Raw genomic sequence first — 27,889 nt, 5'->3', positions numbered from 1 at the left:
CCAGCCAGAGGCTACTGACCCAGAGGCAGCTATTGAAAGACAGCAGGTGTGAGCAGATCTTGATGCTCTTCTATTGCTAAATCACACATTAGATGATGTTTGAAGCTAGCAGTGTCAAGGGTGAGCTGGGCTGAAAAGGGCAATAAGAACACTGGATGTAAACAACAGCTTTAAATAGAGGGGAGCATAAAACAACATACTATGTGTCTCAGCAGTTTGCCCTGAGTTTTGACCACTGCTTCTCTAGCAGATACTTTCCACAGTAAAAGGAACAGATTTATGACAAGCTTATAATGAAACTGTCTGAAAGACCAGTAAACTTCTGCATGCTGCCACTTTCAACAAAATAAATGCCAGTGTTACGTATGACAGGGTCTATCATAGCTTGACTGTAGGGCTGCCTTCTTCTGATTCCAAAACATATATGTTTTTATGACCTGTAATTCCAAATGGCCATCAGTACTCCTCAAATTCAAAGCCACAAAACCTCTGGTCTGTTCACGGATTCCTTTGAACAGTAGTAAGAAAAACAATGTCTATGTATTGCACATAGCTTTGCTTCTGATACAGAGACATTGCTATTTCACAAAATAGCTGCCAGTACGGAATCCAAGTAATTACTCTGATTGTTTGTGACACCCCCTGGATGCCTCCTGGCTTATCATCTGCCATACATAGGTGCCTGTACTACAGAAAAAGACACTGGTAAAGCGGCAGTACATAAATATTTCAAGGTGCTATTTAGGAAACATAATTTGAAAGTGTTACTGACAAATTCTGTTACATGAAAAAAGTTACAATTAAATGCATCGATACCTTTGTTTGCACTAATTTATCTAATGTGCAAAGCAAAGCAGCTGTTCTAAAACCCATTGAACATTCAAATACAAAGCAATATTAACATTATTGCTAAGGTCAAGTTCTTTCATTTGCAGCTTTTGATCTATACTTCTGACCTTACTAGACCTCGTTTTCACATAAACTCCCTTGCCAGCACGCTTTTAGCAAAATTAAATTTTCTCATAGGCAAATATTTGAAAACAATGGAATTGAGATTAAAAAAAGACACCTATACTAGAAGCTGGTTTCCATTTGAAGAAAAAATCTTGGTTTTTTACACATTAATAAAGTAACTGTCAGATTTTAAATATTTGGTAAAATATAATCAATTAATAGTTACCTCTAATACTGCCATTAAAACATTCACCTCAGTGCCTTTAAGACTGCTTTGGCTTTGGGTGACACTCCTATTTAAAATTTGAGATTAAAGCCAGCAAAACCAAGGATTCGCATTTGGTCATGGACTGTTCACATTGTTTGGCTGTTTTTTTTCGCTTTTTAATTTTTAATTTTTTTTTAAATGTAGCTGATATATCAAGTACATTTCAAACTCAGTATTCAAATCAGTTTCAGACAAAAAGCAACTACTACTACTACTACTACTACTTGAAAAAACAGAGCTGAAAAATCCACTGATCTGAAAATCCATTGCTTGTCACTACTGCAGAACCATCCTCCCCAACATGAGGTCTGCAGCACACAGTGAGGGAGATTTGTCCTCTGAATATTTTGGTGGGGAAGCAGGGGAAGCACGCATTCTCGGACTGTGTAAAGTGATGGGAATGTCCTTCCAGGCACTCCTGGGGATCCAGTATCAGGAAGAGCACCAAAACTAAACTCCCTGGGACACAAGCCAGTTCACTTAATGTGGTCAGCACATCCTGACTTTCAGTATATAGCACAAACAGCTACACTACCTGCAGACAATTGCTGGTGAATATCCAGACTCAGGTTACTCTGAAGACACCTAATGGTACAGCTACAGTTCTCCTGCTCCATTTTGAGGCTGAATATTTGGAACATGAATAATGCCATTAACCCAGGAGAATTAGGTAAGCCCCATGGTTTTCCAATGACTTAGTTTTTGTCTGCACTAATTTTACCTCCAAATCTGCATGTCTGAAACTCCACACTCTTCAAGTCTGCTTAAAGTGATTACGTCTTCTCAGTAAATCTTAGATTGTTCTTTCTTCTGGCTGCAGAGCTGTCTGCCTGCAATTTCTCAAAAGAGAGCCAGGATTTCATATCCATTGGCCCCTGCATTCCTGCCAAAGCCCTGCAGAAATGAGAGCTGCTGCAGCTGCCAGGGTTTATTTACACACATTCCTGCCTCAAATTGAATTAATGAGCATAATATAACTCAGGCAATGTCCTCTACAGCTCTTGTTTCTCTTTGCCCCTCTTGACATTTCTTTCTCTCACACAACCCCTCTTGTAGTCTGTCTTAAAGCAGTATCTAAAGGGATTCTGGTGTAAAAAAGTAATTGCAGATGCATTCAGGCTGATAAACGTGGACATACCTGCTTACAGCCTAACTTATGGAAAGCCCAGAATCACCTCAATGAGTATCCAGAAGGTTAAACAGAACTTATTTTCTCTGTTCACTCCAAGTTTGTCAGTTTAGCAATGGACTTCAACATTTAATCACTCCAAGACTCAGCCTTGCAAAGAGCTCTGATGCAACAGATGAGAGCAGCTGATGTTACAACATATCTACAGTCGTTAATGAGCACACACTATATTTAGTAAGCCATTTCTGCAGGTGTCTCCAGCCCATCTCTGTCTTCAGAAATCTGAAATTCTGTAACCACAGCATAAGGGGTCCCACCATTAACAAGCCCTTTAGGTACTGTATGGACACATCACATAGAGAAAGCTTCGCTGTTATACTGCTAACCAGACCAAAGCGGCATTTCCAATATGTTATAGCAGAGTCCAAAAATATTTGTCCAAACATTCACATCTATGTGACTACTGAAGTCCATCCTCCCCTATAGTACCACCCTGTAGAGAATGAATCTCTCATATACTATATGCAACACATGAGGCTTGAAAGGCTTAGAATAAAAGCCATATACTTCTACTAGAAGATTGTTAAGGGAAAATGAATAAAATCTTTAGTGATACATACATTTGCTGTATCAGCACATAATCAGCAACTTTCATAAGAACATGGCTGGCAACGGACAGGGTCCACCTGTCTCACAGGAGGAAAAGGATCTTGGCACAAGAATTAGCAGATGTCACTGAAAGAGCTTCAAACTAGATCTAAAGGGTGAAAGGGATAAAACCAGGCTCACCAGCTATAAGCCTGGGGGTGGCATTCCATGAAGGACAGTGTGCTAGTGAGATTCTTTGGTCTGATGTCTCAGTGGAGGTAGCGGACGGAGATCCATGCAGCAGCAAAGATGCAAGGGTTACTGGTGTGTTAGAAACCATGGGAGCTCCTGAGTATGGTCATATAGGAATTAGGGCTTCTCCCCCAAAAAGCTGGCAGGATCATTAGCCCAACTGAAGTGGATTTATTCCAATGCCCATAGCACAGGCAACAAAGAGGAGGAGCTGGAAATCCCTTCATAGGAGGAAAGCTAATGATGCATAAATGGGAACATGACGGGATGACTCATACAACTGGAGTGCTGCAGTGGCTAGAACCTCTTCAGATGGAATGGGCAAGGAAGGACAGCTGGTGGGGTAACCTCTTATGTTAGGGAGATTTATGAATATCTAGAGCTTGATGACGGTGATGACAGGGTTGAGGGTTTATGTGTAAGAATCAGGGGAAAGGTCAAATATCCTGCTCGGAATCTATTATAGAGTGCCCAAGATAAAGAGGCAGACAAAGTATTCTGTAAGCATGTGGGAGAAATCTCATGATCATTGGCTCTTGTTCTTGTGGGGCAGTTCAACTTACAAGATGTCTACTGGAAACACAAAACAGAGGGGAGGAAACTATCTAGGTGACCCGCTTAGTGGAAGAAGGAAAGGCTATGGACTTTGTCTATTTGGACTTCAGTAAAGCCTTTGACATCAATTCCCACACAGTTCTCCTGGAGAAACTGACTGCTCCTGGCTTGGATGGTTGCACTGTTCCCTGGGTAAAAATCTGGCTGGATGGCTGGGCCAAGAAAGTGGTGGGGAATGGAGTTAAATCCACTGGTGGCTGGTCAGCGGTCGCATTCCCTAGGGCTCAGTATTGGGGCCAATCATATTTAATACCTTTTCAATTATCTGATGAGGGGATTGAGTGCAGATGACACCAAGCTGAATGGGAATGTTGATCAGCTGGAGGGCAGGAAGACACTACAGAGGGACCTGCACAGCATGGATCCATGGGATGAGGCAAATTATATGAGGTTTAACAAGGCCAAGTGCTAGATCCTGCACTTGGGTAACAACAACCACAGGTAGTGCTACATTCTGGGAGCAGTGGCTGGAAACTGCCCAGCAGAAAAAAAAACTGGGAGTGCTGGTCAATAACTGGCTGAACATGAGCTAGCCAGGTGGCTAAGAAGACCTGAAATGAGACTGTAGCCAGGTGGGGGGTCAGTCTCTCACCCCAGATAAAAAGTGGTAGGAGCAAGAAGAAATGGCCTCAAGTTGTGCTAAGGGAGGTTTAGAGTGGATATTAGAACAAGCTTTTTTCACTGAAAGAGTCATCAGGCATTGAAACATGCTACTCAGGAAAATGGTGGAATCACCATGCCTGAAGGTATTTAGAAGACATGCAGATGTGCACCTGGGGACACTTGGCAGTGCTGGATTAATGGGTGGACTCAACAATTTTAGAGGTCTTTCCCAACCTTAATGGTTCTATGATTCTATTAAAACTTGATGGCAGCAAAGAAATGGGGGAGGGCATGTATACAAGTTTCAATGTCTTTCAAAAAATGAAATTTTGGACAAACAAGCAGAAGCCTGCTCTAGCTGCTATGCACACAGATCACAATTTTTGGTAACATTTGGACTAAACAGAAGTGGTATGTCCTGGATTTCCTAATGAAAAGACAGAAGATACTATGCCCAATTGCAAGGCTGATCATAATGCTGTGCTTCTGCACATAGACTATTCATATGAGCAAAATCAGGTATTTGGTGTTCTATGCCACAAAGAAGGGTCCATGAAAAGAAGTGACTGTCTTAGTAAAAATACAGGGCAGAATGTCTGGAAAGAGGAAGGTGAAAATACTGGCTGCATGAATGATCCTGGAAGTGGCAGAAGATCCCAGAGAACAGGGATTTACATAAACATGAATGCAATACTATGGCCAGGGACCTTCACCAGTAACACTTGCAGGTGGCCAACACTGACAGTAGTGGCACAGCAGGAACCACAGCTTTCCAGGCCAGCAGCAGCCTCCCTGCAGGGATGAGAAGTTGAGACCTAGGGAACATAATGCTGTAGGAGAAGAATTCAAATTAGAATAACAAAATAGAGTACAAGCGTTAATCTCTCTGGTCCTGAAGTAAACCACAGTATTCAGGTGCACTAGAGGATGTCATTTACTTTGTCTTGCCTGTCAAAGCACTCAGCTAAACTTGCATCCTTGCAGGTCACTTTCACTCGAAGCTAATGCAGACTAAATGTGGCTTTAAACAATTCTGCTAGCTTGCACAGAAAAAGCTGACAGACACTTTTCTGACTTTTATATCAGGAGACCAGACCACACCTACTCTTCACACTTCCAACTCTAAACTCAGTAATTTTACTTAGAAGCTCACTCTCAGTTCCCTCTTTGGCCATTTCCAACTTTTCAATATAATTCCATGCTCCTCATGAAAATTTCCTTCCTTACGCATAGCTGAAATCAAATATACTTGTCACTAAACTTTTACTGGGTCTCTGGAAAGCATTTTGGATTTTGTGGCTGCCTTTCATACACCTTTTGGTCTGCGTAAGGATGCCAGTGATTCAAGAGTTCAGCTGCTCTTCATGTGCATTCTGAATGAACAGTAATGCTGAGACCCATCAGCTAAATGAGATTTCACCCAGCCCCAAATAACAGCACTTTGTATAGGTACCCAATTGACAGAGCCTTATTTCCAGTTTTTCTGCTCCCCATCGGATACCTGTTTCCGTATACTTACTTCTCCCTCCTCCATGTTTTAAAATTTCTTGTTATATTGATATCCAGTTTTACAGAAGCACAATAAAAGTCAACTGTGCAACATTATAAAAAAAATTCCTCTGATTTCTGCTTCAGAGTGGACAAACTTCACTTAAATTGGAAAATGCTTTCCCTGAATACAGCTTCTGTTGAAGCAAAGCTTCACCTAATTACTTTTCATGCTTCTCTGAAATAGAAATAGCCTAAAAACATTCCTTTTGGTGTATCTTTCTTACAAATTCTTTCAAAACCCCACAACAAGAAGTATTATTCTACATTTGAAAAGAAAATGCCTAGCACTGGTAGTTCTACTGAGAGTACACAGACTGCTGGATAACATGCTGCTTAGATAGATACTGGAACCAGAGTACTAATGAAGAAGTGCCAAAAGAAAACCCTTTAGATATTACTAGATTTAGATATTTACTAGAATACTCCAAAACGTTGCACAAAAGAGGTCCTTGCAAAACATTTTGTGCACCCGTGCAATGCCAAGCAGTGAATTGAGTATGGTGTAAAAATTCATTCCCTCAGCATGTCCTTTGCTCAGTTCTGGTGCAGCTCACAGCCTATTACAGGAGGAGCTGATGGCTGGTAGGTGTTCATCCTTTTCCTTCTCAGAAATCTAACATGAGACACAAACCATTTCAATCCAAATGAAAAGGAGATGATGAAATTAAGTTTGCATATAATATGGTTCTAGCTCATTTCTTTTGAAAGGAACTACCAGCTCCCAAATACTAAACATGGTAGGAAGTGATAAGTAGTACTTGCAGAGAAATGCTGTTTGACACCTTGCATTTGGGCTAATTTATTGAAAACAAAAAAGCCATGTTGAGTTTAACTTTTATTCTACATTTCAGCCACTCTACTGGATCCTTTCTCCTCCTCACCCAGCATCTGCCATAAACCACTCCATGGTACAGAGAAAGAATGTTTATACTTGCTTATCCTCTTTTGTGTGTGACAGCACTACTGTCCAAGGTTTCTCTGCACTGACTTGCTGACTCTGCCAAAAGCATGAAATTGCCTTCAGCCATATCCTGGAAAGGGGAGATGTGTCCAGAGCTGCAAGATGTAGCTCTGCAAGATGCTCAGCAAGAAGCTGCATCTCCTAATAGTGAAAGAAACTTGTTTTCCAACATCACCCTACTGAGAGGTACCATTGCTGGGTTTTATGCTACAAAGAGCAGTGGTGGCACATGTAAACATAACCGACCGCTCCACATTTAGGCATTACATTATGGACAGCACCTGTATCATTCTGTCCTTTTCTCCTATCAATCCTATCGAATCCAAAGGAAACACAGTTCTCTGGAGACACTCTTCTTCCTATACCTTCTGACAAGAATACCAGTATAAGAACACTAGCTCAGGTGCTGCAAATACCCAAATGAGAAACTGCACGAGCCAAATGGGTGCAGTTTGACTTCCTGACAGACTCAAAACCCCAAAGGCACTCTTGGAAGTGGCTGCATTCAATTGCTTTTTGCCTGCCACATCTACCAATAGAGAAGCAGCACGAGATACCATTGTTGCTGTCAGCTCCTGAGTTAACAGGAAAGCCAAGGGGGCCAGGCTGTTCCAACTGACCCACACCAGCAGCCAGGGCACTTGGAAGGGCTGTACTCCTTCCAGCCTCACTACTCCTGAAGCCTGTGTACCTATGCTTGCCTTAGAACAATATAAGAGAGATCATTTCTACTCCTCAGGGCTTTTTGGATCAAATTTTGACATAATACAATTGGGGGGAAAAAAATGATCTCATGAAACATATACTTTAGGGAGGAAAGGGAATAAAGGTATGTTTCAAATTGATCTGGAAATATTTTCCCATGTGAAATAGTTATGCTTGTTTCTTACAAAAATGAAATCCACTAGAGAAGGAAAGAAACAGTGGCATGGAGCACAAATTCGGCTAAACAAACAAAAAATCTTCCACAAACAAAATCCCTTTATAATATGTAAATTCAAATAAAAACATAACATGACCCTTCTGTCCCCAAGGAACGAAGGTAAAAACAACATCCCAACCAATCCCCAAATATCTGCTATCTGGGCTTCCCTGCAATCGTCAGAAAACAAAGTGACTTAAGTGTGACCAAAGCAAGCCATAAAACCACTAATTTCAGCTCACAGACAGTCACCTCCTGCCCTCTGGAACAGATCCCATCTGCTGCTCCTCTTTTTAAAGGAGTCACAGCTTCATTGCTAAGAGTTTAAATGCTCTTTTAAAAACCATCTTTTGTACACAATTACACTGCCACCTTCCTTTGTTTTTCTGTCCTATTGATTATGGGAAGGGCAGCATGCCGCTCTGCTTTCACATCCTCTCTGCCATGGCCTTCCGCATGAGCCAGACAGCTCAGGCAACAGCACCCACGTAGGAACGGGATATTTATTGGCGGATGCCTTCAGAGCAGCTGGAAATGTGTCTGGTTGGCACACCTGGCAAGCTGGCAAAGCAAGCTCTGAAGTGACCACATGCTGAGGCAGACCCACACCTCCTGGCTACCAAGCCTCTCGCGCCACCCCAGCCCAGCCTGCGCAGGACGCTGCTAACCCACAAACTTCATCTGCAAAAGATGCCACAGAGACCGAGTGCAGCCTTGTGAGCAGCATAAAAACTGCTAGGCTGCTTTCCACTTACCCAACAGAAGAACAGCTTATTCTCTTACTGAGATGCACACAAACCCCTGTCATACATGACAAACCCACACTATAGAGCTGCTTGGTTTGCCTCAAGTTTCTAATGCAGAACACAGCCTACATCAGGAATGCTCTGATACAGTATGGCAAGTCATACATTCTTAGTTTGTCCTTGGTTGTCAACAGGGCTCAAAACAGACTTTTTTTAGACATGAGTATTAGTACACACTGCTTGTGGTACAATACAGTAGCTGCTCTTGTATATTTAAAAGCCAGCTGTTTCTAATTGAGAAAATACAGAATAGGATATCTTCCAAATATCTTTCCACAAACTTGCAACAGGGCTTTGCTACTTCTAAATATATGAATAAAGCTATTTGGGAAAATTTTGAGGGACATGAAGCAACTCTGAATTCCAAATTGAGAAAAGATGCAACTTCTGAAGCACAGTCCATTATTCCATCCTGAGTGAAGGAGCTTGTTCCTGGACACTGCTCTTCCCCACTCCAAAGCCAATAAGTCGGGATAACGGGCCAATTACACAAAAGTGTAAATGCTTTGAATTTTTATTTAAGTTACTGAGTAGAATTTACACTTGTTAAGGCTGCCTGATCTCCAAACTGACATTGCCCAGACAGCATGGCTGGAGTCCTAGGTAACCCCCAACGCTGAAAAAAAAACAGCTGACCATCTCTGCACCATCTGTACAGCCTGTAGGTAACCATTCACAACCAGTCCCTTTCCTATTGCTCCCCCATCTAACACACTCACCTGCCAGCCACAGTTCTGTAGAGCAGGAACTAGGAAGTGAAGGTGAGCACATGAAAACTTTGGAGAAGTTTGAAGCCAGCTGACCGCCTCACTCTGCACTGCCAGTTCCCAAACCCAAATGAGTATTTCTGCTCCTGGCTTAACACTATTTTCACACAGCTCTATATAAGAAATGCCAGCACAGTGCCGGGCACAGCTGCATATACAGTCCTGTTTTAAAGCCTTCGTAAAATATTTCCTACAGAGAAATTAACTCTGGGACATCTTTTAGAAATATTTAGAACAGGTTTGCGTTAAAGTTGCCAAATAGGTAAAGTGGCATGCTTTGGGGGATTAGCCTGCAAAAAATAAGCATGCTTAATCTATTTGTTTCACATTCACAACTTATAAAAATATTCATTTATCTCCATTTTTTCATCTTTGTGGTGTATGACACAGTACAACACAATGCCAGAGATCTAGAAGTGAGAGATTAATTTCTGAAAGCCATGTGTGGCTCATAAAAACAACAAACCCACTCCTTCAACAGATGCTTAAAAATATATGCATGCTTCGTTAGTCTAATTTGTCTGCTCAGAGCCTAGTCCAAAACTGCAGAAAACGTTCCAAAACCACATCAATGCCACAGAGACCTCTGTGCATAATAATAAAAACAAACATGATCAGCAGGCATTAAGGACCTCAATCTGCAGGCAAAGTCTGATTTGTGCGTAACAGCTGGATGAAGCATTTTCACCAACCAAAACACTTACACCACAATGTAATGTGCAACTGATTGCAGACAAACAAACCACAATCAGAACAGCCAATTTTTTAACTAGCACCAAACTGCAGAAATATGAGAAGTCAGAGAGAACAACAACCGAGACCTGTGGAAAACAATTAAAATATAGAGAGTAAGACAAAAATATTCTGGAAAACACAAAAATGTACATTAAGCTGTCAGCTTTACAGTGTGGATTTGGAAGGGCAGTAATGTGAAACCTGTTTATTACACCGCAATGATTATTATTTTGCCTTGAGGATTTTTGGGGGTTGTTTTGTGTTGTTTCCAAGTCTTGAAAACCAAGATGTTTTCTCACATGCTTCGGTAAGAGCTCAATCAGCAAGATTTCAGAGAGTTTCAGATTGAAGGCTAACTACAAAACCAACTGTGCAACCCAAGTCCGCCACACCCTTTTATCTACATCACCCCCCTCCCTCAAAAGCCAACAGCAGTGCAATAGTCAAGGCAAGCCCATCTTGCTAATTCCATACACACAGACAAATAGGAAGCTTAGCTAAAAGAGGCATAGATGTCTTTTTAACAAACCATTAAAACAAGCAAGTCCTACTACTGTCACATTACAGGGGATCAACCAGAGATCTTAATAATTGGGATCTTTTAAAAAGCACCTTTAATCCAAGTAAAGCTCATGCACAGCTTCTTTAAAAGTCTTCACAAGCAGACAAATAAGCAAGAATCTGACAGTTTAACTGGAAAATAAATAAGTATCTTCTGTCAAGGATGTGCAGAACACTAGGAAATAAAAGCACCCCTGCAATTACAGCTATGGAAGTGGCTCTTACATGGAGCTGCTCCAGCTATGCTGGTTGTAAAATTATTTGGACTGTGATTCAAGAAGTCTTCTCTCAAATGCATCTGTATAAAGATATCTGGGAAGTGCAGCAGCCCCAGTTTCAAAACCTCCAGCCTTGAGGTTTTGATGAGATGGGCCTTCTAATGACATCCTAAGATCAAGACAATTGTTAAACCCCAGTTCTGCAACATAACCACATACAGCACAAAGCAGAAGTCTAAAAAATTAGAAACACCAACCTGCACTGTAAAATAACCACAGCCCACATCTCTCTCAAAACTAGATTAAAACCCCTCTCCTTCAGGAAGAACCAATGAGACTGATACTCATCTTCCTAAAGATAGTTCCTCAATGGTAGCATCAACTAATGAGGCAGACACAAAACACAACACAAGGTAAATAAACTGAAAGAAAGAAATCACAGCTAAGTAGTAGTTCTTTCATCATCAACAAGCAGATTCTTCAGAGGGGTGAGAGGAATGAATACATACTCCTCTTCCTGCCAACCCTACTCTTCATTAAAACACTAAAAATTTCAGCTCAAGGTGGCAAAAGAAGATACCTGTTTTTCTTCATCTTAGATAATGTCTAGATCAACACTCAAAGCATGATCACTTTCCAAGCATCCTCTTGTACACATGCACATGCCTTCAGGTACAGGTACTTACACATGTGTGCGAGTAGGAATACCTGCACACAGACTTTAATTCCATACAGTGCAATATTATTCCCATGAACCTAAAGTATGCTTCAACTGCAATGAAGAAATCAATACAAGAACAGAGCATTAGCAGCACATTTCTTACACCGTAGGTATGACTCATATAAGAAATAAGCACAAATGTTAGCACTCACTGTTCCCTTCAGGGCACCAAATCTCTGTCCCCAGGCAAACAAACAAAATACCCAAGACTGCATGAGGGCAGGACTGTGGCTAATCTGCTCATCAACAAAATACCATTGGGTTATGAGCTACAAGCCCCATAAGTTCAGAGACATGATAATTAAATAGGAACTCACATCCTCAGAGTGGCACATTTCTGTACTACTTCTTCCAGTTAATGAGTATCAAACTAGGTAGCTCTTTTTAAAAACACAAACATCTACTTGCTTTCAAAAATCTGTGGTGGTAAGTCATAACTACCCAAAAGGTGGCAAAGGATTCATATATTGTACAAAATACTGTCATCTGGAAGCAACCATTTAAAAGCAATCAGCTCCCATAAAAACATCTTGGCTCCAAAGGCAAGACAAAAAAAAAAGCACCAACTTTCCTCAGTATCACTGTTCTCTGTAAATATAAAAAAAAAAATCACTTGAAAAAATACAAGAATTCAGGAAAGCCAAGAGAGCTACCAGAGAGTTTCTTGTTCTGACATTATTATTTCTGATACTATTAAAGAGAAATTGTGCATCTGAAAAGATTCCCCCAAAGCAGACAGAGCTTGTTTCCAAAGTACCACATGTCACACTATTGGAAAATTTATATTAAGGACTACTGAGATTTTAATCACGGCTTTGTCTTAATATGTCACACATATTCCATTATTAATATTGTAGTGGAAACAGAAGAAATATGTTGAGTCTGACATGAGAGAATAAGTAAGTCACTTTCCTTTGCCCTCAGGGAGGAAAAATGGTATTATTTTACTGTGAGAATGCTCAAGATATTATGGGCAAGAGAAAGAAATACTTAGTGCAAACAGTTTAACAAACCCCGGCAGAAACAAAGCATCACAAACTTGCAAGTCTGCTAGGCTTCACGCTGACATTTGGTGAAACAATGGAATAAAATGTTTTGCACCTCCTGTGCCTTCTACTAATGGCACAAAGTCCTGGCTGGCACAAATGCTAATGACTATTCCAGCTAAAATCAGTTCCCTTCAAATGCTATTAGATTTGCAAAGTACAAGGATCTAGAATATCCTGGAGTTCAGTTTATTTGAAGATAAACATGCTAGCAAGATCTGAAACCAGAACAAAGCTTTTAAGACACCTTGATTACTTATAAATGAACAAAAGATTACAGCAAGAGTAAAGAAATTGCTTAAATCTAGGAAGCAGCAACTCATTTTAGAAGGCGACTTTTTTTCTGACTAGAGCCTAACACAGTCCCAGCTCATTTAACCATGAGCTGGTTTCATGACAGCAACCCATTACTCAAGAGACTTTGTGGGAGTTAATGCAAGTGGTAAACAAGCTCCCTTTACCTTGGGAGCTTTCTTTGATTTTACAAAAGGATAAAAGAGGAAAAAAAAAAAAGAAAAAAACCCCACATTTTTGAACTGCTGCTCCTTCTCTCAAAAATACCAGAAAACTGGTAGAATGATATTGATCCCCTCTAGCACACACTGAAAGCCATAAAACAGCTTATTTCTGACTGCTAGAATTCAAAAATCATCTCTCGAATGATAACCTATCCTTAATGATTTAGATTGATAATCAGTGATCCAGGTACACAGCTCCACAAGTACCGGACTGGACACTCTACCAGTAAAGGTAAATGTGTTCTCTATTTAAAAAAAAAAAAAAAAAAAAGGAGACTAGATTATTTTCATCTTGGCAAGATATTAGTACCACTTCTCAAGTCATAATGTCAGAAAACCAGAGCATAAAACCAAAGGTTAAATACAAACACTTTCTAAAAACATACTCGAAAAACCCCAAAGCCTTATTAATATGAAGGTTTTGTTCCAAGACCTGTGGTTTTATATGCTGCAGCAAACATTGATGACCAACACAACATGAATTTTGCTTAAGTTGCAAAATAAGAGTCACTTTTGGAAAAAAAGAAAAGCAAGCTAAAGCCCATAGATTGGCCCCTTACGTGTGACACAACATTTCACCGTATTGCCCACATTTCAGAAGGCTGACATGTTCATGGCAGCACTCAAGCCTGCTGTGGAGGACAAGCCATTCTCGCCTCTGCGTGATACTGAAGTAAAATTCCTGCCTGATACATGCAAATGTGAATTAGAGCTACTGATACTGTATGTGCTGTGAAACATGCAAAGGTCATCATGAAATACTATCAGAGGACTGAGGCTTTGTCTGTCAGTCACTTACTTGCTCATCCCAGCCTGTCAGCTGTCAGTCTTGGCTGTAAACAGCTGTCCATGAAAATGTATCATAGCCTCCATTATCCTCAGTGTTTTAGAACATAATAATAAAATATGCATTAGGCCAGAACAGCAACAAAATCATGCTTGACTGTTCTTGTTGAATATAAACATGGGATTAATCTTAAAAATCTAATTGGCTTGCCAACACTTGACTTTTTTATTATCATTTTCTAGTACACAAGGGTAGCAATTTAAGCATTTCTTGAAATTATGAGATAGCTTTTCTTCTTTCTGTATAATAAACCACATCTTTGCATTGAAGTCTAAATTTACAATGCGATACATTTTTCTGGAAAATTTGAAAGCCATTTCACCTCTACAAAGTAACTTTTTTATCATACAATTATTAAGTCCTTAATTGTTAAAATTGTTAATTGAAATCCCCCTATTTTAAATATGCACAAGGCTCTTGATTTTGACAGGCTTGCAATTTGATCTTCTCACCAGGGGCTAAAACGAAGACACTGAAGGAAAAATTTTACCACCTGGAGCTCAGCTGACATGGAAGGAACAAATCCAGAATTCTTCCAGTGTCATAATCAATAATGTATCAGCTCTCCTATTTCTGACCATCTCATTCTATTCTCAAGGAAATTCTGTTTATTTAAATTAATGAAGGCAAAAAGCAACAACATGAAACAAAACATATGGAAATCCATGACAAAAAAATCCCAAACCAAATAGGATATTTTGTCAAACACACGAAAGCTTGCCAGGACTAGACACTAACAAAAGAGCCACTACCATTACAGGGAATTAGGAATGGTCACATAGTTAGTATCCACAGTGCACGCAGTCATGGATGATGTCAGTTTGGGGGAGAGAGAGAGCTCTTCTCATGAGGACATTAAGCTAAATGAATACAGGGATTAAGAAAAGGGTAAAATGAAGTCCAAGCACTCTCACTAGAGCAGCAGTCCTTTGCTAGCACTGTGTGAGTGCTGAGGAAGCAGGAGGCAGCAGCGCTGGCTGGGCTGCTGTCCCCAGAGCCAGGCGTTGGTACTGACCTGCCCCAGCATGTCCGGCGCGATGGGGAACGTGGGCCAGATGGCCGAGTACACCCCGAAGAACACCAGCCAGAGCAGCATGCTTCCCCAGACCGCCAGGTGACTGAACTGCCAAGGAACAGGGAGAGAAGCAGAGTCAACACATGGCACTTCCTCCATTCACCCAGCCCAGAAGTGTTTCCCTGTTCAGGTCTCTGTCGGTCTCACTCAGGCCTGTCTACTGCTCTTGGTTTTGGGCCAGTAGCACAGGTTCTTCAAACAGCATAAAGCACTTCTCTTTAATCTTTGCCTCATAGCAGGGCAGACAGATACTCTTCTCAGTCAATCTATCTTATTTGGAGCTCCGAAAACTCATCAGATTTTCCTTGGAACCATGATTTCTCTCATCTAGTTCCTGTATCCTGTCATGCGCATGCCAGATTCAACACATAAATCAAGGCAGAAATTTTCAAAGGCACAGGTTAAAGTTCACATGGACAAATCCTTTATGGCAATATATACATACAAGTGATCACTCACCTTCCCTGGAGAAAGATTTAGTGTTGTGTAATACACTAGCAGAATCAACATCTACTGATCAACTTTGATTTTTTTTTGTTTTTGTTTTAAAGGTGTTCTGATTGATTTACAGATATGCAATGCAGTTTACATCTTTACTGGTTCTTTAGTCTGTAGACTCACTGAGAAAAAATTAAAGTACTGTTAAATGACCAAGAGCACATCCAGCAAAAACTTCTTCTCAGTTGCATTAAAGAAAGTAATTTTTCCTACACACCCAAACTGTTTTTCTGTTCAGGATGATTTAAGTTGTTTTACTTTTACACTGCAGTGGATGGAACCAGTAATTTCAGTTGTAACGAGCAACTGAGCTCATTATTGGCTCCAGTTTTTCTGGATGCCAACAACTCCTGTGGCTGATGACTTTGGCTCCAATTCAGAGAAGTACCTGCATAAATCTTAATTACTAATTACATATGAGTTCAGGAACATGGGAATGAATTCACATACTGGGTGCTGGTGGACACAGCATGTTTTTTCAGCTTTTGGCTTTATACTTCCTACTGGATGACTGTGTCTGTTGACTTTTTGAACATTATGTCTGAGAACCAAAAAAGTGTCTGAGTATTGTGTTCTGCTTGCTGTGAGATAAATACAACTTTCTGGAAGAAGGAGAAGATTGCTCCTAATCTGCAACTGCTGGACATCCTCAGAAAGGACAGCTTTCTCCAGCACAGGCAGTGAAAACAAACAAGCAAGGAGCCTGCAGCACCAGTGCAGTCTGGCAGGTAGCTGGGATCAACGAGAGGCTACCTTACAGTAGAAGCATTCATATGACAAAATGTCAGAGGCAATGGAAAGAACGCTCTTCTAGGCAGTCTCAGAAAGAAGGAATTTTGTTCAACCCTAAAATTTGCTGGGCTAATAAGCAAAATATGGGATAGGCCCTTTCCTGGAGAGACACAGTGGGCAGGAAGATTTGTTTTCAAACTTTGCTGTTTATTATATTTCACCCAGGAGATCCGACCTCAGTAAATAAGCAACTCCTTATTTAAAACAAACAAACAAGAAACAAACTAACCAAAAAAGGCCAGCCCCAAACCCCCACATAACAAACAAAAAAACCCTCCAAAATACCCATATACATGCTCCAGTTTTAATGTGAAGGAAACTAAGAAACTGAAGGATTTTTTTTAAAACACTTGGAGGACAAGAGGGATTTTATCCTCTCAGGCTACTTGTTTTTCTGAAAACTGGGCACAATTCACAAGAAGATTCTGACTAGAAGCCCTGCCCTAGTGAGCAACTGTAGTGCTCAGCTCCCCAAAGATCAAGTACTGCAAGGCTGCTGCAAGAACCCATCTTTAAGAAAAGTCAGTCCCATGCAATAGCAGAACAGTACCATCACTGCTTTCTGAAAATGATGTGATACCTTCTCTTGAGCCACAAGCTTCCTCTCAGACAAGTGGACAAAAAGCTCAGGATAGCTTGGACTGGTTCTTCCCTAGCTCCTGGACTTTATGACTAAAACCAGTAAAAATAAAAGCAAACAGAGAGCCCAATCTCAGATGTAGCCTTATTTTGTAGGAAGTATATTTATGCTAGTGAAATGACATCAGGGTTTTTTTTTGTCTCACTCAGGTTTTTCTTTCCATTCTGCTGCTAGGTCAGTTTTCAAGTTTTGAAGATCTTCACCCTTTCCATCTGAGCAGACTGCTCACTTTATATTGTCATTACCTTCTTATGGTTATCCCAATCATCTCATTATCTCAGGCTTGTATCTGCCCAAACTGCTTCTCTGCCTTTAAGAGAGCTTCTGTGTTCTGTAAGAGCCCTCCTTGCCCTGCTTGAAAATGTTCCTTACACAGCCATCCCACCAAAGTTTGCACTGTTGATTCTCCACTGACATCTGCATTTATCCCTGGAGACTTGATGTGCAAAACTAAAAGTGAGCCCATCAGATGTGTTAAATGAATGACAGAAAACAAGAAATCAAGGTTCCTGCATGAAAAACCAGACAGAGTGTGTGGCTCTCCCATGTGCCCTGCTTCTGAAACAGTTCCTATAGTGTGGTAAAACAGTGATGAAAAAAGCTCTGTGTGTTTGGGAAAAAGCCTACTGCAGTGTTCCAGATAGGCCACACATAACACAAAACTACCCCACACAACATCAATGTGTGGATTTTATTGTGCATTATGTCACCACTTTGATCACAGCCTTTCTTTCCATACTACCTACTGGATATACCAGGCTCCCAAACACTTTAACTGCATTATTTATTTCAAGCTTTCTGCTGAAACCACTGTGTTCTCCCAGTTGGCAATGCCCCTCTCATTCTCTAGAACAAACTGCCTGTAATCAATCCACTTGATGATGGAGAAGAGGCTTAACTCAGTGTCATAAATTTAACACTCTTCAAGTAACCTGAAGATTTTTTGTATGTTGATTCACTTGCAGCTGAAACTACAACCAACATCAGATTTTGAGATGATGAGTCACTGTTCCAAGCAATGGGACAGAATTTAGAATTATATGTAGAAAAATGTTGGTTCTAAACACAACTGTTGTGTGAATAGCAATAATTTCTCTGTAAAATGCCAGTGTTATAGAACATATATATATATATAGAACATATAGAACTCCAATATTTACTAGAAGTTATGGTATCTTTTAAAACAAAGTTTAGAAATGAGGGGATCATGATTATCCCCAAGTAACTGAAAAGACACCCATTACCTATCCAGGGAAGAGAAGAGAAACTATCAAACAATTCACAACAAAACAGGATCTAAACAAGCTCACATGCCTTCCATGAGGACTTGGTTATATGCCTTTCTGGTGCACAAGGGATCAATTTAAAGATTTTTGCATTTTAAAATGTTGATACACAACACAGAACTGATGCATAAGCAACAGTAAAAAACACCCAGATTTTATTTTCAGATGAGAGAACAAGATAGAAAATATTAACATCTCCTTAACAATTAAATAACCCATACAGATAGCATATCATCTTTAAAATTCAGAACAGATGTTAGCTCATTGATCTTCACAATTCCTCTGGGAGGAATGAAATAAAACATTTTACAACTAACAGAAGCAATGAGGTTAACAAGATCTAAGTCAGACCCTCCAAGAAACTGGTAGAATAAGAATATGTGTCCTCAAAACATCTTACTCTTGAGGACAGAGTTTCTTTGTATGTCATGAAAAATGGATTCCCATAAAGTATCTTACCAGGGTGGAGAAAAAGGGACTCCATTATAATTAAAAAAAATAGCGTTTCAGAGGGGATAGGGGAAAGGAGGGGAGAAAGGTGTTGAAGATTCATCAACACAGGAGCCCTCCCTTCCCTGTCCCTCACCCTCTCTGGAGCTCACTGCCCTGCTGGATTCTGTCACCTACCAGTAACAAAGCACTTGTCCATTTCAAGTAAATAACTCAAAGCAAGGTACCAATGTAACTATTTAACTAACATTCTTATTACACTAAGTTTCAAAAAAACCAAACCAAAACAACTCAACCAATGTGAAGTCATCACTGGTTCTTTTTACTCAGTTCAAAGATGTTTGCAAACCCCAGTTATTGATCTGTGGGCCCACACCTTTCATTCCCTATTGCATTAATTTTGAAGGAGCTACAGAGTACAAAGGATAATTTTCTTGATGCATTTTCTTAAGCAATTACAGTAGTATGTTGATTTCATGCAAAATTTTCCTCATTTTTAAGTAGAGATTTTGACAGTACACTTTTAGTGTACTCTTCCTAATTCAGGCTGCCCTTTTTTCATCACAGATATCATGTGATCTATAAGTTCATTCCTCTCATATTCTGTACTTAGGGAGCTTAGCAGTCTGTCCTTACATGAAAGATCCAATTAAAACTCTGAAGTCCCAAATGATTTTCAGTACTTCTTATCTGTATTAATGCTCATTAGGGAGGAAGGTGTGTGCTAATAAAATAAAATATACCAGAAAGTACTTACTCTAGTCCATGCAGTGGTTTCCAAGCCAGCTTTCAGACAAACAGTGACTACAACATACTGCAAGGAAAAAAAAGAAAGAAGACAACTTCATTACTAACACTCTCAAATTCCAAGCTTTTCATGGCCCAATCTCCCCTTTACACCCAAAAAGCTACTACCATTTAGGCAGCAACCCAGGAACTTGGCAGGGGATGGGGGAAGGACAGAGCAGAAGCTACTGTTGGTGCATGTCTGGGAAAATTAAAAGGAAGAGGGAAAATCACACACACAGCGTCAGATTTATTTTATTTTACTCACACCCTTTCTTCGGGTTTACACCATTTTCTTGTGGTGAAAAAAAGGCTGGAAAGAAATCTACCATTCAAAAATTGCTAGGATACACAAACTTACAGTGTAAACTATGTTTCCAACAAATAAATAGTCAACTCCCTGTCCATTTGTGAATACTGCATCTGAAAGAAGATGATAAAAAAGATCACATTTGTTATCAGCTTATAAACAGAATGGACAAAAGAACAAGGAGATTTTCAGGAGAAAATAACTGGTCCCAACCTTTCCTTTTTGAACATGGAAAAGCACTCTTAGAAGCTGTGAGGTAATACAGGAGCTGTGCTCAGCCGGGCCTCAGACACGGTGCTCGGATAAAGCACATATCCATAGCCTGGCTGCCAGAAGCTAGCCTAGCACAAGGGGCAGTGTTCACCAGACCCTAAAATTTGCCAGCGAGAGCTGAGGTATGCCACTGTCACTTTTCCTGTTGCTATCTGTCCTGTACTAATTTCCACCCCTAACAATACTTATTATTTGCATGCCTGTGATGAAAAAGCAGTAAAACCCCAGCTGAGGTGTGGTGAAAGAGAGCTGAATTAAGAGCAGTGACAGTTTCATCTGTAAAGGACACATACAAACATGTACAATATCTCACTGGAGGACAGGTCAATAACTGAGCAGTATTCAGTCTTTGCCCATCCATTCTCTATCAAGTGAGCACAAGGGTGAGTACACACATGATAATCTATCATTTGAAAGTGCCAAACTTGGTAATACTTCAAATGTCATTTAGTCTCTCAGCCCTTGCTGAATCAAACATGAGTACACATTCAACCACCACATGAATGCCAACTGAACTTGTACTCGCAGGAGTTTTAAAGCATTACTCAAGCATGATACGTATTGCTATTTTCACATGTTTTAAGACAACTATTAGGGAAATACATGAACAACAGGGACAAAAAGGCTTAAGAGAAAACCTTGGACTCATTCCTAAACACATACTGCCTAGCACAGTGAGCTTCTACCATGTTGATGCCTTAAGTTTTAGCTTTCATATTATCCAGATTCTGTACTGCGTTAGTATGTAACTCTGAACTTCATACGAAGTGTAAGCAAGTTGTCCTCAGAGTGTACTTAGATAAAACTACCCTTTTTCAGCCCAAGAACATCGCTGCAGCTTCAGGCCCAAAAAGGACAAAGAACAGCGAATTGAGGACAGCAAACTGGGAGGATAGGACTTCACAACCTGAAGCTGTAATTGAACAATTAATCCCAATATATAAATGGACTCAAACTTACAAAAGTGTGAAAATGTGTGATCTGACATCCATCTTGGGTAGAGTCATGGCCAGGCTCTTGTATTGCCTGAGGTGTATCCTTTGAAGCCCTTTTAATAAATACCTACTTTACTCCTTTAACACTCTCTAGCCTCTGTTCCAGGTAGCCTCTCAAGGCATGAACAATAGTAACATTTTGTTAGATTAATTTGAAAAACTGGATCTGGCATTCTTAAACAAAGGCTGTGTACTCCAGGATCAGTACATTTTTTTAAAAGTCTATAAAGAAGAGTTTCTGACACCCTGACCTCGATGATGAAGACCCTGCCTAGTTTACAGCTAAAAAAATCTTATATATTTAGTCAGTACAGCTAACCCAAGCTACTTGTTTTGTTCTCCTTCTACCATGCTGCACGTGACTGTGTCCAAAGAACTGACAGGCTCTGAGTATTTTCCAGAAGTTGCTAGTTCTGTATCCCTGCTTCATTTTCAATATTAACTGCTAAGAAATAGCAGCAGATAGACTAGTGACTAACACTGCAACTGGAGCTAAAGCCTGAGACAGCTGTGTTAGGAATTGGCATGGTTTCTAGTCACTGGCCATCTTCCTCAGCCCAGCTCCTCCCCAGTGGCTTCAGGCATTTACCACATCATTCAGGGATACACCAAGATTTTACAGTCACCCTGTTCTTCCCCCTGGTGACAATGAAAAAGTTGAAGAGCACTTCACTTAGTCTTAGTCTTAGTCTACCATGCCAAATGAACCCTTTTGGTGCCAAAAGGCTCAGTTTATTAAGAAAAAGGCATGCCTAAACACATATCAGTTTTGCTAGAATAAGCTGACATGACACGGCCATGCTCTAGTATAACATCACAGTGAGCATTTAAATAATTGAATAAATTTTCCTGTACATCTCAACTTCTTAAAAGTCATATATTTTAATGTAGTAAGTTAATGTCTTTATTTTTCAGTGTTTTCCATGACCTTTCACTTTGGGAGGCTACACAGTCCTGAAAGGAGTGATATTTGTGCTAATGAGAACAGCAGGACACTCAGTGAACATTCATTTCTGAAGTCATACAAGTGCCCATTCATGGACTACATGTACTTCACATTCTAAGGAACTTGAGAGGTTAAGAACCATCCCAGTGTGAACGGCATATTTTTGTCTCTGGCACTGAAATCCTTCTTGCACTTGGAAATGCAAAGAAACTTGAAAATTTAATATTCATTCCTCTCTGGAAAACAAACTAAGCAACCTATTCAAAGGAACTCAGAAAGTTACTCTTTGAGATGGTATTTCAGTCTTATAATTCTAATTTTGTAATGAAAAGCACATTATCTATTTAGGAACTAGAAAAACATCTGTGGAAGACTATATAATTTTAACTATAAACACTACAGATGTCAACCTAAAATTTCTACAGCTGAATTTTACAAAGAGCTATTCAAGATTAACATTTGTAATAAAAACTGTAACAGAACAACAAAATTCCTCAAAAAAAAAAAAAAAAAAGAATCAACCAACAATAAAAGCCCCTCTCCTAAGAAATGGAACCATCTTGTAGCCCATGTACAGAGGAAAGGGAAGTCCCTTTCTTATATGGTCCATCAGCCAGCGTGTGAAGTTCCCACTGAGGATATGATACTGACATTTTAATCAGACAAGTAGAGAAACATGAACCTAACCCCCACAAGTATCTTTACTATCATGCCTCTGACATGAGCATTCATCTTCCCTCCCTTTTTATTTCTTTCACCTCCTCCCCAGGTAATCCATTCTGAAGCTGAGAAGGTTTTCTTAAAATTAGTCTTTTCCAGGAAAGAGTTTCACTTCTGAAAAATTTATGATTTTAGATAAATATTCTCTTCACCAGCCCTAAATTCCTCATCTGATCTAACCCTATTTCTTACACAAATCAAAGAACAGATTTCCTATGTTTTATCCCACCTACACAGGTGGGATAGCTTTCCTATACTGGAAAGCTAGGTAGGAACCATACAGGATTTACTGGTCCCTGAAATACCATGTAGTTGCATTACCCTGAAAAGCATGACTTAATAACCCTCATTTGTACACCAAATAGTCTCATTTCCCCAGCATCTCTGACTCTTGACCCGGTTTACTTCCATTCCAGCCAATTCTTTTCCACAGTGCTGCATTATGGAATGGGAGAGTTCCAACAATACATAAAGAAAATGGTTCTAAGGCAGCTGCTGTAAGAACATTATTCAAACAAATGTTGAGAGCTCAACATACTACCATAAAAAAAAAAGGCATTTTGTGAAACATCACTCAGTATTTGGGTAAGACTTCTTAGCAAAGCAGTAGTTTCATTTTTCACCTATTAAAGTCACTATTTGAACAATAATTATGTTACATTAGAATAATTTCTGAAAGCCACTAGACAACCCGCCAAGCTCAGCAGCTAAAGACTATTGAACTGTCTGGCAGCATTATTTCTTGGGACTTGTCACGACCCCCCCTTCTGCAAACAGCCTGGTTCTGTAAGACTGAACATCAGTTACTGACGTAAGAAATAATGCAGCCCTTACCATGCTCCAGCACTTTCAGTGGAAACCAGAAAAGAATGATGGAATGGATAAGGGCATTGATGCAGTGACCCCAGAAAACCTGAGGGAAAACAAACCAAGCCATCAGTAAAGTCCAAAACTCTTGACCTCTAACTCCCAACAAACACTTCATTGTGTAGTTTAGAGTCAGAAAATGTTTGTCCTGAAGTGAAATACCTAAACATCTGCAGGATCTATTTTCTCCTACAATTTTTGCTCTTTCACAAGAAAACACTGGTCCGGTTCGATCATTTTATTCTACCAACCTGAAGCATAATAAGCAAGCATGCTTCAGTTTAAGATCTTTATTGAAATAAGGCAGACAGATTGAGTCAACTTTGTTTAATTACCTCAAAGAATAATTTTTAAAGAATGATTCGGTATTATGAAATGTTCTGTTTTCTTTCAATGGACAAATACTTTGTGCCCCCCAGTTTTTAACTAGCAGATTTTTAACAAATTAGAGCTTTATGTACTTTTCAATTTCCTCTCCAAACAAAGCAATCATACAGCTTCCTTCATACAGAAATACATTTAGATGTGTTTGTTATGGAAAAGACAGAATCCCAAGTGCTGGCATTTTCCAGCATTTAAACAGCAAAATGGAGTAAAATGTGTTCTTCAAAAATCAGAAGTCCAAATAAGCCAATTCATATTCTATTTTCCAAAAGAACTATTGGAACAGAGCTATACTAATTATGAAAAAGCACCCTAGCAGAAATTGTTATCACAACACATATGTTAAATAAATCCAGGCGATGTCATCATGACTTATCAGTAGCTGTGAATTGGAAAATCATGCTTGGATATGAATCTAACTTCGAATCAAAGTTTATGGATATTTCAGGACCAGTTTCAGGTGAAGTCACAGCAGAAAATCCTTATTTATAAACAAGGATGTTTTTTTATTTAAATATAATTTAATCCCTTTAAAGGAACTGGAAGGCTGAACAATCACCCTCAGTGGTTAGCATAAAGAAGAAGTAACATCAGGGAAAAAGTTATTTTCTGACAAGATAAATCTGGAATATAAGAATGTTTGTTTTTTCTTAGAGTAACAGTTCCTTACCCTTGTGTTGAAGCCATCTGCATTTTGAGTGATTTTGTATAGCTGTGGAAATCTAAGCATGCTATCTTGAGTACATGATCGTTCAAAAATTCCCAGAGTAAAGGGTGGCAGTGCTGTGAAAATCTGCAAGGAAAGCAAATACTAATTGAAAGCAGCTCTTATTTTTAAGTGTATCTCATATAATGTCTCCTTATCCAGACAAAAGCAAAATTTCTGCAAACTTCAGTGAAGACTTACTACTACCTAGCATGTTATTTGTTATGTTAGCATGTTTGGACTATTTTCAATGTCCAAACAAGTCCAAACAAGTCCAAACATTATTTTCACCAATTTGTAACTCTCAAATATTGACTTATGAACAAAAGAAACATGAAAGAAAATACATATTATTAACCAATAAGCTTAAACCCAAGAAGTTAAGCATCATTAGTTTCTGATGTACCAGCTAATCCAGCGAGGGTCAGACATATCAGACTGCAAAGGAAGGGCAACATGTATTTTTACAAAATAGCCTTGTGGGAATAGGTTCCAATATAGCTGCAGTTGTAGCCTTAATTAGATATGCAACGTGCTTAACCACTGCTAAGTTTACAGACAGAGTAAATGTGGAAATCACATTAAAAAAAAAAATCTACTGAGCAACAAAGGCCATTCTGCATTATGGTACTTTGGGGATTCCCCTGGCAGGCATGAACTGATAGGAACAAATTATCTGCAGTGTGTGTCTGTGCTACGGGCAGACGCTTGGATGACCAAGCCTCGGAAGCCTTCCGAGACAGGCAGTGGGACACTCTGCCAGAAGCAGAGTAAATTAGCCTCCACTGACTTTAACATTGGTGCTCTTAAAGTGTTTCCAGGATCTGAGGCAGCTCATTTAAAGCCAGTTTGAGTATCCATGTTTCTTGTGGTCTACAGTGCAGGCACAGAGTGAAAGTAACAGCATGGTGCAAGTCTAAACTTCATTCACTTCCTTTTACATCAATAGTTTACATCAAAAACATCACTTTTAATCCTATACATACATATATTCTTAACAGTTTGAGAAGTGTTCTTAAAGTCAAGAGGCAGGTTGGAGTTATGAACTGTTTCTAGGGTGTGTGCACATTTGCAGAAGGCGGGCTGTGATTCCCACCAGCAGCACGCTGGCAGCCGGGGAGCAGACAAAGAGCAATGGGGAGGAACAGAGACGAGCGAGAATCAGTAATTACAACCCTCAGTCCAGCAGGAATTGTGTATCTTCATTCATGAAGTGACAAATCAGATGGCCAAAATGGCACAGGCTGAGGGGAGACAACTGAGAGCACCAGTCCAATATATTCCAAAGAAGACCATGTTCTCATACAGCTTCAATGTACTTCCCCAGGTTTCTTGTGTTTATTGGGGCATTTACATTCTCACTTGAAGTAAATCTTCTAGTGGGTTTGATGACAAAGGAAAACCTCCAGTGTGAACCAGTGCAAAATCAGGAATTTACAACGCCACTATGATTTCATACACTTCAAATTTTAATGTGACTACTAATGACAGAAAGGGTTAATCTGCACAGAAGAGAATGACTCAGCTAAAAGCACTTCAAAATCTAAGCCCTACAAATTGTGGCAGTCCCCAGTATCCTACCAGCACTTGATTCTCTATGAGTCTACACAACCAGTTCTAATTTTAGAAAATAATGACCTTAAAAACAAGGTTTAGCTTCTGATTGCAGAAGATGAGTTTTATCCAGAAGCTTTAGGTAGAGTAGATAGATTCATCAAGTAAGGTTTAAAGATAATAGATGCAAATATCTAAACATGAATGACAGAGACTGCATAATAGTCAGGAAATTAGGGTGAAGGGAATCAAGGGAATGATAAATCCTTGAATAAGTATCTTCAACTAAGAGTATGAAATCTTATGGAATATGGGGGTTTGTGCCATCATTTTTAAAACTAATGTGACAGAAGTTAAGTTGTTCCATTAATACTACTCAGTGATAATTTGCTGTCTTTTTCTGTATTAGCATATATTTGGAATGACTTTTTTTGAAGAAAAAAAAATAAATTCCCTCCCTGCAAAGAGACTCTTTAATAGTGTCCTAACAGTTTATAAATCCAGACACTGGGCCACTCGTAACATTACAAAGGTGACACTGTTGAAAACACTAACAGAAGTCTATGGTATGCTGCAGAACTTGGTTCCGGAGATCCTTCAGACTTTAATCTGTGGGATTAGAATAATACTACTGATTAAAGTAATAAAGTCATATGACAGTGTGGCACCCTGTAGGCCATGTTGAAAATCAGAAACCACTCCCAGACTGACACATCCTGCTCTTGTTTCAAGTGCAAAATGCTGATGACACAGTGATGCAGCTTCTCTTTCTGCATCTAATGGAGCATGATTCAATCCAAAGCAACTGCTTAATAGTTCTCAGCGCCTAACTCTTTTTTTTCTGAAAGAAAAAAATTCATCAAAACTCAGAGATTAGGAGTATTTTGACTCTCACCAAAATATTCAGTACAAAACAGTGAAAATGCTTTCAAAGGGGAAATTAAATTCTATCTAAAATCTGCAGTTTTATGCAGGTTATAGTAGGCTAAACATCTGTTTTTAAGGTGTTCTCCCAAATTTTCATTTTGCAATAAAAGTGTAATTTTTTTTTTTCCTGCCTCATGGTGGATTCAGAATGGCTTTTGAAAATGAACTCACCTTTCCTGACATACATCTAGGACAGTTACCTGTGAAAAATGTGACACAACAAAATAATACAGTAGTCCCAAGTGTTATCAAGTCAAAACATGTAGCACTTACCACGTTATACAGACCGATGCACCATCGCTCAAATAAGATTTGCCCAGAAAATCCATTAACGAAAGCAAACCAAAGCTGAAAAAGAGACAAGTTACAAAGAGCTTTACATTACTCCTGCAGTACATTCTTCCATTTACAGCAGAGGAGAAGGATGTGGAATACAGACCACCATCTGGAGACAGATGCCTGTCATGGTCTAAAAATAATTATCAGCAGTGCCAGGCAGTTTTCAAGTCCAACATTTTAAATACTGGCAGAGTACTCCTTATTTAAAACAAAATATTCAGGCTATGGACCAATCTGTTGTATTTACATCATTGCTCTAAAAAAACAGATGGCATCAAA

At 39.6% G+C, this 27,889-nt stretch overlaps 1 protein-coding gene across 2 annotated transcripts in view; it reads right to left on the bottom strand.

The window, feature by feature from the left end:
* The window catches only part of ATP8A2 (ATPase phospholipid transporting 8A2), a 319,093-nt gene that overhangs the window by 86,495 nt on the left and 204,709 nt on the right, over positions 1 to 27,889 (bottom strand). For both annotated transcript variants that reach the window (XM_058827389.1, XM_058827399.1), the window contains 6 exons: positions 27,545 to 27,619; positions 24,755 to 24,877; positions 23,668 to 23,746; positions 19,951 to 20,012; positions 19,561 to 19,617; positions 15,078 to 15,185 (listed from right to left, as the gene is read on the bottom strand). In XM_058827389.1, coding sequence (XP_058683372.1) covers positions 15,078 to 15,185; positions 19,561 to 19,617; positions 19,951 to 20,012; positions 23,668 to 23,746; positions 24,755 to 24,877; positions 27,545 to 27,619 — 504 coding nt within the window. The remainder of the gene's footprint in view (positions 1 to 15,077; positions 15,186 to 19,560; positions 19,618 to 19,950; positions 20,013 to 23,667; positions 23,747 to 24,754; positions 24,878 to 27,544; positions 27,620 to 27,889) is intronic.

This window comes from Poecile atricapillus, chromosome 1 (genome assembly GCF_030490865.1).
Source record: "Poecile atricapillus isolate bPoeAtr1 chromosome 1, bPoeAtr1.hap1, whole genome shotgun sequence".
Lineage (NCBI taxonomy): Eukaryota > Metazoa > Chordata > Aves > Passeriformes > Paridae > Poecile > Poecile atricapillus.
The sequence above is the reverse complement of the archived record's forward strand: the minus strand, read 5'-3'. Positions and strand labels throughout refer to the sequence as shown.